The following is a 14,600-nucleotide window of genomic DNA, read 5'->3' on the forward strand; positions in this document are numbered from 1 at the left end:
AAAAAATCTATATGGAACTGCAATGTACCAAGAATAATAAGACATTTTGGAGAAAAAGCAAAATGAGTTGAAGCAGAGCTCGGCTTAGAAGATGTGAAACGTTACTTAAAAACTGTAATTCAAGCCATTTAGCACTGATGCATAGATAGACAAATACATTACACAGGATAGAGCAGTGGTTAGAAAACTAGAGCCTTGTGCAAAATCTAGCTTGTTGTCTGTTTTTGTAAACAAAGATTTTTTGGAAACAAACAAAGAGGTGAGGTCAAAGTGGAGTAGGATGGCTCCTGATCCCATATGACTGGTATCCTTCCTAAAAGGGGAAATTTGGACACAAACAGACACACACACACTGGGAGAACACCATGTGGAGGGAAAGACAGAGATTGGGGTGATGGAATTGCAGGCCAAGGACCCCAAAGATTGCCAGCAAACATCAGAATCCATGGGGGTGGGGGGAGCATAGAACAGGTCCTCCGTCACAGCTCTCAGGAAGAACAGCCCTGCCAACATCCCAATCTTAGAATTCTAGCCTCTAGAACTCAGAGAATGAATTTCTGTTGCTTAAGCCACTCAGTGTATTATAGCCACCCACTATATCTCTAGGTTCCACATCTGCAAAGATTTTTTTTTAATTCCAGGAAATTCCAAAAAGCAAAACTTGAATTTGCCACGGAGGCAACTATTTGCATAGCATTTACATTGATTAAGTATTATAAGTAATCTAGAGATGATTAAAAGCATATAAAGGATGTACACAGGTTATATGCAAATACTGCACAGTTTTAGGTAAGGAACTTGAGGACCTGCAAATGCTGATAAACTGAGAGATGCCTGTACTCTGTAATGGCAGCCCTAGCAAACTCATATCCTAGGCTGATAAAATCTTATACTGAAAGAGAATGAGTAGTACAATTCGAGTTCCTGTGAACAGTTCCATTTTAACCAGACATGTTGCAGAGAAAATACATTTTAAAGCTTTATATTAAAAGAAAAATTTAAACAATTTTTGCAATGTTAAAATTAAAAGAACAATATGATCTAATAGCTTCAGAAAGAAAGAACGTTTCCAGCTCAGTCTTTCCAGGGCCCAGTGGTGGGAGCAGCTCGCCAACACTCATTTTCACCCCTAAGCCCAGTACATAGTCTCTCAGAAACTCCCACTCAAAAGGTAATACGGGACTGTGTGTGATAGTGGACATATGACTTTCAGCAAAGGGAAACCTAGATGGTCTCAGACAATTGGTGGTTTTCAGAAAGTGAGGATGTTTTCAGTTCTCTAGAGTGAGTGTTAGAATATTCTGTCCATTGGCCTAACTGGGACAACGTGAGCAATCACAGAAAATAACAATGACAACTATTGAGAGTAACTTGATTTTGGGAGAAGAGACCCATAGATTCCCCTTCTTATGAAAATTACTGATAATAAGACACACATCAATTGCCAAAAGGCTAACAAACCAGGTCAGTGTGTTATAATGAGAGAACAGTGGATTATGAACGGCTGAGATGAGGGAACAGAGCCGACACACTTCTGTTTCATGTTAGGGAAAGAGACCAGCCTGCAAGGAACCAAGGCCCCCAGAAAAAGTGAAGGCTCAAAATTCTGCTTCAGGTAGCAGACAATGATTTTAAAAATGAACTGAGTATAAAATATATATCTCTTGTTTAAACTTCTTAAGTGTTATAAATGTGTTCTGTGCCTGATAGAAATTTAATTGGTTATAAAACCTAGAATCTGAAAACTGAACTCATATGAAACACTATTTGTTTCTGATTGCCCAAAACTTTTGAAAGGTTTTTTTTTTTTTTAACGTATAAATAAAGAAATACATTTTTGTCCACAGTAGTAATGCTTTGCAACAGATTTAATTATAGATGTGCTAACAAGTTCTGCAATCATTATAAGAATTTATTTCTTTAAGGTGATTAAAGAAAACATTTAGGAACCGTTTATAAGGAAGCATTCAGGAGATCATGATTAGATCTGAATTTGGCATTTCAGTGACTAAGAGAATCTAATTATTAAAACTTGCTTTATTAGTTGGTAAGTAACGTTTAAATGTTCAGAAAATTTGTTCAATCGATTTATAAACTGAACAAACTGAACACTAAACAAAGCACCAATAATGGAAGTGTCATTATACAGAAACTCTATTTCATTAAAGATCTTGGCACGACCCATCTCTAGATATAAGGAAACTTAGGAAAGAAGGAGTTCCTCTGGCCAGGGTGTGGCCACAAGATTCTTCCTCCATCTGACTTACCAAATACCGTCAGATGCCTCACGAAGCTCACGTCCCCCACACCGTCCTGCAGACACCTGAGCAATAGGACAGCTGTGTTCAGACCACTGTCTACAACATAGGCTCACCCCCCACCCCGCCAGGAGCCCCCTCCTCAGGCTCTGCCCCAGCAACTGGCTCACAGGGCTTCACCTGCAGTTTCCCAGGCTGCAGTCTGTCCTCGCAGAGGCAACGGCCCTGTCTGAGGAGTCTTTGAACCCTCAGAGCCAAGCCCGGGTCTGAAATAGGCAGAAGCCCCATAAGCCCCGTCCCAGGCAACTCTGGGGAGGGATGGTCCAAAAGAAGGACCCTCAGCTTCCTCTTTGTAGGCAGCCTGAAGCAACAGAGTTTTTGTACTTTTTTTTTAAGGTCAAAAGCCTTTTACAAAGACGACCTACTCCTGTATTCTCACATGGCGAATCCCATGGACAGAGGAGCCTGATAGGCTATGGTCCACAGGGTTGCAAAGAGTCGGACACGACTGAAGTATCTTAGCACAGCACAGCACATAGAGTATAAAAACTCCAGACAGCCTGGATACCTGGTCAGTTTTGCTCTGGTTTCGAATGTTAGTTATGTCCCTTGCAGGCATGTTGTATAGAAAGGTGCCTTCGGGCACAGGGCTGAGGAGGAGGTGGGAAGACGTAGCACGTGTATCTGGCGTGGAGATGCTCAGGCAGAGAAGCCAGTGAAGGGTTCGGGAGAGGACCTGATCTTTGGCCTGGCTGCGTGCTCAAGCCTGTGTCTATGGATCGCAGAGGCCTCCCTGGTCCAGACTCCAGGCTCTGGGTAGATGAGAGCCCCCCCACCCCCACACACACAGAAGACTCCTTTGTAGGACAGGCAGGAACGAGGATGTGCCGTGGGAGACAGTCAAAACCCAAGGTTTCACCAGGACACTTGAGGTTATCCGGGGCAGGCCCCATCTACTCCCTGTTCTTCAGTTTCCCCAACATCAGAGAGAGGAGGAGAAGGGGGCCCACTCACTTGAAAGCCCCCGAGTAGCCGAAGTACGGTTCGTGGTGGGAGCAGGCACACTTGTCCATCCCTTTTCCAGCACACAGTTGGCACAGTTTGGGGAAGTTCGACTGATCCGCACAGGGGACGCAGCTGCCCGCGAAGAACTTGGCCGCTGCTGCTCAACACAGACACATGGACTTCAGGGCATGAGCTGGTGGGGCCTCTGGGTCATGTGTGTGTGTGTGTGTGAGTGTGAGTGTGTGAGTGGCCCTATGTGAGAGCCCAGAGGTTTGAATGCATTGCTTCGGACTGTCATGAGGAAGTGGGCATGTAGAGGTGGCCAACAGTGCCTGGTCCAAAGGCGTGGATGGCTCATGCGTGGGCCTGGGTCTCCAAAACTTCCCAGTGTATCCACTGCGGGGCTCAAAAGCTGCTGAGCTGCACCGAACCAGGCGGCTCCAGTTCTCCTCACCTGGCTCAGTCACCAACATGGAGGCTCGGGAATGGTGGTGGGGAGCACAGAAATCTGAACACTCAGGAACCCCAACAGTCCTTCCTTATCTCAGGAAATAGTCCCACCCACTCTTCTCCTTTTCTGATCATGGCCCATGGTGGCTCACGGGAATCCCTCTTCCAAGAATTCATGGGAGGGGGCTGCATTCACTTGCTTCATGTGAGTGGGTGTGCCAACATAACCACCCAGACAGACGTCCAACAACTCAAGGCAAGATGGAACCCCAAGAAAACATAGCCAGAGCTGTGGCCCAGGTTGCAGCACCCCATCTGACCTCTGCAGCTCAAAACACAAGTGAAACATGAATGTTGCAGAGCTGGCAGGGCTCAAAAAGAAACACTTTTGCAAAGTGCAGAAAATCTGGTTATCTTTCGGGGGCGAAAAGGCACCCTCGGTTCACCCTGGCTCATCGTAACTGAGCTCTGGTCCACTCATCTCCTCTTGCCTTCACCCCCAGCCCTCACCCAAGGCACTGCGGCCCGACTGCTGGTGGTGTGGTGGTCACCCTTAGAGAGTCTTCCTGGGCAGCTGGAAGGGAGCTCCTCTTTCTCCTGAGCCTCCACCATGGCCCTTGTCAAACCCCACTGCTGGGATACCATGGATGTGGAGCTGCCAGGAGCTCAGAGACAGGGTCTCTTTGGCTGAAAGAAGGGAAGTCCCAGCTGCCAGTCACAAGGGTCACTGGTGTGGCAAGCCCAGCCAGTACATGTTTAAAGCAGGTTGTCCTCACCCCATCTTGGACTTCATGAAACCCGTATACCTGGCAGTGATTGTAAGGCCCCAATACAATCCGTGTGGGTCCCAGCAGTAGGAACCCTGCCAGAGGGCACCCCACCCTGGCCAGCTTACCTTCTTGGGACCAGTCAGAGGGAAGAAGCATCCTCATGGGGATGTTCCACCCAGCAGACCACCCCAGGCCTGTGTGGCAGGACTTCTTGCCCTGGAGCTGATTCAGCTGGAAGTTGCTGCCCTTCTTCACCACAGCTACGACATAATGGTGAGTCTGTGGATCTGCAAAGCAGCAGAGAAAGAAGGGCCGAGGCAAGATGTCGCATCATTGCTACTAATCTTCCAGAGTGTGTGCAGTGGAGCCTGGGGGATTCTAGGACCTGCAGCACCTTCTGGTTAACAGGTAGAAAAGGAAAGGGAAAGGCCCCTGATTGACAGAAGAAAGCAAACTGTCCCTTTTCAAGGCAATAGGCTGGAGGACCTACAGCTCCCAGTCACCGTGATGTTACTGCTTCTCCCCTTCTCTGCTCCTCTGTCTGCAGCACAGACACGAAGGTGAAGGTGTGGGAGGAAGGTACACAGGGCATCTGAAGATTTTACTGAGGCCTTCAAGTTGGACTCAGGTTGAGGCAGGCTGTGCTCCTGCACACACTGGCAACGTTTATGGACAAGTAGGACCGGCATCTCATTCTTCAGCTCCTTAAAGTCCCTTCTCACAACATTCACTGCCCACGTTCTCTAGCACCTGCAGGGGACTTGGCAAAAGGAGAGCCTGTCCGGGGATATGCATCTCCAGAGAGGCGTCCCACTGATGCAATCCCACTGAGTGGGCGTGGACTCCAGACAACACATCCCCTCTCACTCAGCAGCACCCAGCAGCATTCCCATCAGGAGGCTTAAAGTCCACAGTTTCCCAGAAAGAGCCAAGCTTCCAGCCCCCACAGGTCAGTGCTGGGGACAGCCTTCCACAGTACAAAGAACCCCAGCAACTTGTTCCCTGCAAGTGTAATACCGACAGAGTCCTTGCCTCCCCCCACAGCAGCTGTGTCAGGACAGAGACCTGGGTCTCCATGAGGGACGCACCATCTTTTGACCCATAGAACTCTGCCACGACAGGCTTCAGGTTGTAGGGCTTCAGACCTGCCTCATAGACCAAACCGCCATCCACCATCACAGCATCTGCTTCGTGTGCCTGAAAGAAGAAAGGCCAGACATGAATGAAGCCCCTCAGCTCCAAGGAAGACTCACTTAACTCTCTGCCAGGGTCACTTGTAACCCCTGGGATATTTGAACGGCTCTGATCTCCTCCATCTCCCTCATGTTGGCTCAAAAACCTTTCCCCAACCATGCTTTTAAAACTACCACCTCACAAATGCTGAAAACACTGTTTTTCTCCTGAGCCCTTAGCAACCATCTGACAAATCTTCTTCATTTATTGTTTGTCCTCCCCCTTGGAATGCAAGCTCCACCAAGTTGGGGATGTTAGTGTTCTGTTGTTTTATCTTAACAAAGCCCAGCACCTATTACCAGTAGAAGTACAACAGATGTTGTCGGAAACTCGAGTAAATGAATCAGAATATTTCCATCCATGTTGCTGTTGCTCAGTCACTAAGTCGTGTCCGACTCTGTGATCCCATGGACTGCAGCACTCCAGGCCTCCCTGTACCTCAGTGTCCCCAAGAGTTTGCCCAAGTTCATGTCCATTGAGTAGGTGATGCTGTCCAGCCATCTCATCCTCTGTCACCCTCTTCTCCATTTCCATCTGGCATTTCCATCCATAAGAGTCATGTTTTACACTCTTAAGTCTGGATTGCCTCTTCAAGAATCTGTCAAGGATTCCTTCCTTCCTGAGAAAAGCAGTAACCTCACAGCCTCTTCTCAAAAATCAGGTTAGATCAATTCCCTAGCTCTTATGGAAATCTTTTTTCTTCAACTGGAGGGCATGGCAACCCACTCCAGTATTCTTGCCTGGAGAATCTCTGTGGAGAGGAGCTTGGTGGGCTACAGTCCATGGGGTCACAAAGAGTCAGACACTATTGAGCGACTAAGCATAGCACAGCTTACAAATTTATAATTTATAATGAGCATTACAGAAAATAAATAAAAGCTTGTGTGTATCTTTATGACCCTTACAGGATCTCTCCAAATTTTTTCCAGAAATGATGTATAAATTTATAATTTATAATGCCAATAGCTGCTGCTGCTAAGTCACTTCAGTCGTGTCCGACTCTGTGTGACCCCATAAAAGGCAGCCCACCAGGCTCCCCCGTCCCTGAGATTCTCCAGGCAAGAACACTGGAGTGGGTTGCCATTTCCTTCTCCAATGCATGAAAGTGAAAAGTGAAAGTGAAGTTGCTCAGTCATGTCCAACTCCTAGCGACCCCATGGACTGTAGCCCACCAGGCTCCTCCATCCATGGGATTTTCCAGGCAAGAGTACTGGAGTGGGGTGCCATTGCCTTCTCCAATAATAATGCATGCCAATTTCATGCAAAGCAAAACCATCAGCAAGAAATGCTATCTTTTAAGAAATATTACTCCATTAAAAAATATAAACTGTTACTTTAAGGATGCTTTTATTTGCATTTCTGTGATTATTAAAAAGGATGAAGACTCTTCCTTCCTCATTTATATCATCTATTAGTTGTAATTTCTGTGAGCAGCTTGTTTATAGCTTGTTATTCTTAAGCATTTCTTATAAATTTAAATGACATCTTTATATAGCTTTTAGATCACATTGCTTTGTTATAGCTGATGTAAATATACTTTTCTCTAGGCTTAGGACTTTAATTTTTTTTTTTGTCAGAGATTAAACATTTTTACATTTCCAAATTTGTCTACTTTTGTGATTTATCTTGTCATATCTAGCTACATTAGTCAAATTGAGTCAAGCTAGGAGTTTATTTTGGTAAATGTATTAAAAATCTCAGTTGATTTTATTTCTAAATGGCTATCCAATTGTCCAGCTAAAGATTTCCTTTCTCAGTCTTTTCTTTGAAAGTTTGCCTTGTCACACAGTATCTAAATCTATGTGGATCTAACCATTAAGTCTGGAACCCAATGCCGTAGTGGTGGACATTCATCGTTTGCGTCTACATCATATCATGTGGATAATTAGCTATTTTTAGAAAGCTGGAAATATGTCTAAATCTTGTTCTCTTCCAGGTCTTCTACATCTGTACAAGGACCTTGTTCTTTGCAACACTGTTATTAAATATGTTATAGTTTCAGACAGGCCTCAGCTACTCCCCTGCTCATTTTATTTTTCACAATACTATTTTATATTCTCATCCACACTTAAGAATTACAAAGTTATTTTATTGACTTAAAATTTTTTTAATATTATTTTTATAAAATTATATTAAGTTGATGAATCAACTTTGGGAGAATATGCAAATATATGAAGTTTAGTCTTCCTATCTGGGAATACGGCATATGTTTTAATTTATTAATAATATTGTTCATTTATCTCAGGCTCTTGTATTATATTTCTTGTATTCCTGCAGATCTCTCATATAACTTTTTTCCCTGAAACATTTTTCTGTGTATCATCTTACATGTAAATAAGATCATAATTTGGGATTCTTTTTCCCCAACTAGTGACCACTGACAGTTAAAATGACATTAAATTGTGATACATTTATCTTTTACCAAAGTACTTTTCTCATTAATAATTATAGTAATATTTCTATTGATTTCATTATACTTTATAGGCATGTAAGCATCTGAACATATTGACAGTTTGTTTCTATCATTTTATATCATTGCATTACTAGGAAATTCCAAAAACAATATTAAGTAATAACAGTAACACTAAAACTTCTTGTTTATTTCTGAGTATTTATATATTTCTCTTCCAGTACAAATCTGGCTTTGCTTTACTATGGGCATTTTCAATGAATCCTTATCTATCAGTTGTTTAAATATTATCATTATCGCTGTTTTCACTATTAATGAATGTTGAGCACCTATATTTTCATCTACACACAGTCCCTGTACTTTCAAGTCTAGTTCCTTTGGGGAGAAAATTGTTCTAGAGCAATAAACTATAGCAAGCACAGAAAAAGAACAAGAAAGTATGGATTTCCTCCCACTCTTCTGTGACAGTAGTGACTTACCGCAATGGCCCTGATGCAATCAAGGTAAGAGGTTCTCTTCACACAGGTGACATGAGGACCTTCCACTGAAAGGACTTTTTTCATATTGTCGTGGAAACTGTAGCACTTACTCGCCTCAAGATTCGAGACAGTGCACCATCTCACAGTTCTCTCAGGGACAGCCAGACACAGCCCTAGGGAAGGGAGGCCAGATGTGTAAGGGAGCCATAGTACTCACAATTCTGCTGGACGGAGAGGTTAAAGACAAGGTCAAGGATTAGCTGAGAGGAATAGACACAAATTGGACTGGCTGTCTGGTAGCTCCCATTTCTCTGACTGTACCTTTCCCTTTGGAAATAAAAAAGCCAAAAGCACCCTCAAAAAGTTACATATAGAATTACTATATGACCTACTCATACTTTTGGGTATCAGTATATACCCAAAAGGATTGAAAACAGGATTGAATACTCCTGAGAAATCTGTATGCAGGTCAAGAAGCAACAGTTAGAACTGGACATGGAACAACAGACTGGTTCCAAATTGGGAAAGGAGTACATCAAGGCTGTATATTGTCACCCTGCTTATTTAACTTCTATGCAGAGCACATCATGCGAAATGTTGGGCTGGAAGAAACACAAGCTGGAATCAAGATTGCCAGGAGAATTAACAATAACCTCAGATTTGCAGATTGAAGAGGAACTGAAGAGTCTCTTGATAAAAGTGAAAGAGGAGAGTGAAAAAGTTGGCTTAAAACTCAACATTCAGAAAACAAAGATCATGCTTTTGTTCTTTTGCCATGTTTTGTTCTTTTGCCATGAAATGGTCCCATCATTTCATGGCAAATAGATGGGGAAACAATGGAAACAGTGAGAGACTTTATTTTCTTGGGCTCCAAAATCATTGCAAATGGTGACTTGCAGCCATGAAGTTAAAAGATGCTTGCTTCTTGGAAGAAAAGCTATGACAAACCTGGACAGCATATTAAAAAGCACAGACATTACTTTGCCAACAAAGGCCCATCTAGCCAAAGGTTTGGTTTTTCCAGTAATCATGTATGGATGTGAGAGTTGGACTATAAAGAAAACTGAGCACCGAAGAATTGATGCTTTTGAACTGTGGTATTGGAGAAGACTCTTGAGAGTCCCTTGGACTGCAAGGAGATCCAACCAGTCCATCCTAAAGGAAATCAGTCCTGAATATTCACTGGAAGGATTGATGCTGAAACTGAAACTCCAATCCTTTGGCTACCTGATACGAAGAACTGACTCATTTGAAAAGACCCTGATGCTGGGAAAGATTGAAGGCAAGAAGAGAAGGGGAGGACAGAGGATGAGATGGTTGGATGGCATCACCAACTTGATGGACATGAGCTTGAGCAAGTTCCAGGAATTGGTTATGGACAGGGAAGCCTGGAGTGCTGCAGGCCACGGGCTCTCAAACAGTCAGACACGACTGAGAGACTGAACTGAATTGACTCAAATACATATACACAAATATTCATAGCAGCACTTTTTGCAATGGTCAAAAAAGGTGGGAACAACCCAAATGTATAGCAAGGAATGACTCGATAAGCAATATATAGTATATCCATACAATGGAATGTAATCTACCATAAAAAGAATAAAGCAATGCTACAGCATTGATAAAACTCAAAAATAATATATTAAATGAAAGAAGTCAGACACAAGTGGCTACACATTATATCATTCAGTTTATGTGAAATATCCCGAATAAGTAAATCTATCGAGACACAAACTGGTGGTGGCCAGGAGCTGGGGGAGAGGAGGATGACTACAGGGTAGTCTCTTGGGTGATGGAACCATGCTGGAACCGGCTAAAGGTGGCATCTGTATAACCTTGTGAATACTGAATACTACTCAATCTATACTTTTATTTACTCACTAAATATTTGCTTATTTATTTGGCTGCACCAAGTCTTGGTTGTGGCACACGGGATCTCTAGTTGCTGCACGCAAACTCTCAGTTGTGGCATGTGAGACTTAGTTCCCTGACCAGGGATCGAACCTGGGCCCCCTGCATTGAAAGTGCAGAATCTTAGCCCCTGACTCACCAGGGAAGTCCCTGAATTGCATACTTTTAAATTACTAATTTTGTGTTAGTGAATTTCACCTCAAAAAATCTTATGGAAGGGAAGTTGGAACCTGAGTCTTTGTCTTGACGTTGCATACTTCAGCCTTCCACGGTAGCAACTGCTGGGGCATTAAAATCAGTGTCGGTTCATTTCACTAGCCCGATGCTGCTGCTGCTGCTGCTAAGTCACTTCAGTGTTGTAAATAGTGTTGACAGTATTATGAAAGCAAAATGCTGTTTACAAATTTGCAGTATTTGGGCAAAATGTCAACTTAGTTGAAATCCAGATGAGAGTAACAGCAGTCACAGCTACCAGTTTTTGAGGAGGCCCTGTGCGTCAGGCAGTCAGCCACACTCACAACCCTCCTTGAACTCCTGCAACTGTCTTGCCAGTTAAATACTGATGTTCCCGTTTTGCAGATGAGTTTAAGCAAGCAAACAAAAAAACCTATCAGAGACTAGAAATGAAGCTAATCCTTGAAACCCCCAGGTCTGTTTGACTCCAAAACCTGTATTGCTCTTTAACTGCCTATAAGTAGGAAATATAAAAATAAATGGGGCAAGCGATATCAAATTTCACTCAGAGAAATCCATACCAAAGACAGGAAGTGACAAATGGAGTGCTTCAGCTTTGTTTGAACAGGCCCATTTGATAGCAGCCACCCAGGCTAGGAGAGCCATGAGAGAGTGGAGCTGTTGGGCCACGTGCCCTTATGCAGAATAGACGTGTGCAGAGTAATAACTCACGTTGCATTTTGAGCCTTTCAAAGCATGTTTACCCTGCTTGCCAATGCATATTCTTAAAACGTTCTGCTCTTGGAAATAACTGGTAACCATGGAGACAATACAACTCTATAAATGAAAATAGCTTTGTAAGTAGATTAAGTTACACAAAGAACTACTGTATACAATGGCAGTTTTTTTCTTTTTCAAAAGTATATACTTACTGTGAAAGCTTCTTCGGAAGGTCTGTATTTTCCATCACTTTTGCTTATGTTCCAATAATTAAAGCTGCAGCTTTTGCACTACTGATGTTTTTAAATTATTTTTTTTACTGAATGAAAGATTCAGTGCTTTATTTTCCAAAATTTTCCAAAATATCACACAGTTGACTTCATACAATCCTATAATAATCTTTTTTTCCCTCTCCTACTTCTATATTACCCCTCACTCCTTCCCTCTCCCCAATGATAGCCATGGTTCATTCAGTGTGAATATAAAATAGGGTGAATGATATTTGCGTAGTTAGGGGAAAGCTAAAACCTTGACAAAAACATGGTACTAAAACAGGGAACTAAGCGAAACAAACAAAACACAAAACAAAAAAATTAAACCAGATAGACTTCTGTTTCCACCTATGACAGATAACTGATACGGGACTTGCCCTGGCACTTTAAACAACTGAAACAAACAAACAAACAAACAAGACCCTGGGAAAACACATATGAAAAAAAAATTTTTTTTAAACACTGGGAAACAGGCAGTTCATAATTATGATCCTTGAGAGAAGGGAAACAAATAAGGTAAGCCCTGAAATCACTCTAGCTTTCTTCCTGGACAAAATGTCCAGACGGCAGGGCAGAAAGGAGGAAACAGTCTGATGGTCATTCTAAGCTGAGGAGCCAGAGATCGTAGCTCGGCAAGGCAGAGGCAAATAAGAATGTGCAGCATAGGGCACCAAAGAGCAGGGAGTGCAAAAAGAGAGGAGAAAGAGAGAGAAGTAGAGATCCAGGATTTTCACACCCTGGAGATTCCGGCTAATTATCAATCTGATCATTGTGGAGGCCAGGCAAGGACAACTGCTAGGGGAAAAAAAAATTAATGGGAATCTTAAACCAAGCATTTCACAGAGTTCAAATGGGGTTAAGAATCATCTGAGTTCACACCATTCAGAGTGGAGAAAATCTTATTGAGTAAATAGTACATTTTTGAAAGATTCCAGAAGTAAGCTAAACTAGATCTAGAAAGAAAGGTAATCTAGACACAGCCTAAACATCTTGAAAACTAATCATTAACATTAAGCTGATCTGAAGACATTACGAGTGCCTGCCAGAAAAAAGGTTGACACCCCTTAAATTAAAAACAAATCCAGTAATCAGTAAGGTAAAATTCACCGTGTCTAGCAACCAATAAAATTAATACACACGTGAAGGTGCAGGAAAATGTAAACCATAACCAGGAGGAAAATCAGCCAATAGAATCAGACCCAGAAGTGAAGAGATGAGGAAATTAACAGAATATAACTTTAGAACAGCTATTTTAAATGTTGAAAGTATGCTCAGAGATTTTTTTTAAAAGCACGAACATCAGTGCTGCCGGGGGATGTGGCACTTCCTTTCTGCTCTCACACTAGTCCTGGTGTCACCACGCGCACCCTAAGCACGCAGAATGATGCCAGCAAGTCTGAGGACCTGTACTTGCCATGGAAATGCTCCACCAGCAACTGTAACATCAGTACCAAAGACCATCCAGATGAACCTGGCCAAGGCTGACAAAATGACAGGCAGGTTCGAAGGCCAGTTTAAAACTGAGGCTATCTGTGGGGCCATTCACAGGATGGGAGAGTCAGATGACCAGTCAAGGCTTATGGTATTGTGTAAAAGAACTTCTGACTGGAGAGGATCATGGAAATGTGAAATATTTTTCATAACTAGTGACCCCCTCAGAAAAGAAAAAACATGAGCATAATGAAGATACAAATGTAAGATGTAAAGAGCCAAAAAGAATTGCTAGAGATAGAAAAGCTGAAATGAAAATTCCACTGGGTGGGATTAACAGATACTAAAGAAGAAAAAAGATGATCTGGACGACATTATTAGAAACTATCCAAAATGAAGCAGAGGGAAAAAAGATTGAAAAACAAATGATCTGAGCCTCAGTGATTTATCATATAGGATAAAGTGATCCAAATACGTGTGACTGGAGTCCAGGATAAAAACGGAGGGGAGGGGCAGGAAAAAATATGGGAAGAAATATTCAGTCAGAACATTTCCTAATATTATGAAAACTACAAACTCACAGTTCTGAAGCAACCAGAGAAAAGAGGCAAAATTAGGTACAGAGGAACAAGGACAATAAATATCTCAGACTTTTTGTCAGAAACCATACAAGTTAAAGACAATGGAATGGTATCACTAGAGTGCTAAAAGAAAAATAACTCACTAACTTAGAAATCTACAACCAATGAAAATAACTTTAAGAATTGAAGGAAAAAACAAACTTTTCCAGGCAAACAAATGTTGAGAGGATTTGGGTTCAGCAAACTTGCACTACAATGAATGTTAAAGGAAGTTCCAGATCCAGGCGGTTACACTGATGAATTCTATCACACACTTAAAACAGAAATCTCACCAGTGCTACACAAACTATCTTGTAAAGTAGAGGAGAAAGTAATACACCTAGAAAATATTCCTTAGAAAAAATATTCATTTTCTAAAGACAACAGTAACTTGATACTAAGTCCAAAGATATTAAAGACAAAGTAAAGTACAGCCAAACATCCCCCATGAACATAGACATAAAAATCACTTACAAAACATTAACAAATCAGAAAATATTAATAAATCAAATCCAGCCAAAATTTTTTGAGTACATGAATACACACACACATACACACAAACACACACACATATTTATCCCTTACCCAGGAATGAAAAGTTGAATTAAAGTGCAAAAATTAATCAGTATAGTTCACCATATGACAGAATAAAACAGAAAAATCCATATGATAATCTCAAAAGAACAGAAAAGGTACTAGCCAATTCAAAATTCCAAAGTAAGGATAGAAAGAAATGTCCTCAACCTGATAAAGAGCATATACAAAAAAAAAATCACACTTACTGTCATACATAATAGTGAAAGACTGAATGCTTTCCCTTTCAGGTCAGAAACAAGTCAAAGATAGACATTCTCATCACTTCCAACA

At 42.0% G+C, this 14,600-nt stretch overlaps 1 protein-coding gene across 1 annotated transcript in view; it reads right to left on the reverse strand.

Moving 5' to 3' along the window:
* The window catches only part of LOC133250046 (inhibitor of carbonic anhydrase-like), a 43,783-nt gene that overhangs the window by 24,537 nt on the left and 4,646 nt on the right, over window positions 1–14,600 (reverse strand). The window contains exons 2-6 of the mRNA XM_061421214.1: window positions 8,606–8,778; window positions 5,572–5,680; window positions 4,609–4,770; window positions 3,273–3,420; window positions 2,268–2,323 (exon numbers count right to left, since the gene is read on the reverse strand). Coding sequence (XP_061277198.1) covers window positions 2,268–2,323; window positions 3,273–3,420; window positions 4,609–4,770; window positions 5,572–5,680; window positions 8,606–8,778 — 648 coding nt within the window. The remainder of the gene's footprint in view (window positions 1–2,267; window positions 2,324–3,272; window positions 3,421–4,608; window positions 4,771–5,571; window positions 5,681–8,605; window positions 8,779–14,600) is intronic.

This window comes from Bos javanicus, chromosome 1 (assembly GCF_032452875.1).
Source record: "Bos javanicus breed banteng chromosome 1, ARS-OSU_banteng_1.0, whole genome shotgun sequence".
Classification (NCBI taxonomy): Eukaryota; Metazoa; Chordata; class Mammalia; order Artiodactyla; family Bovidae; genus Bos; species Bos javanicus.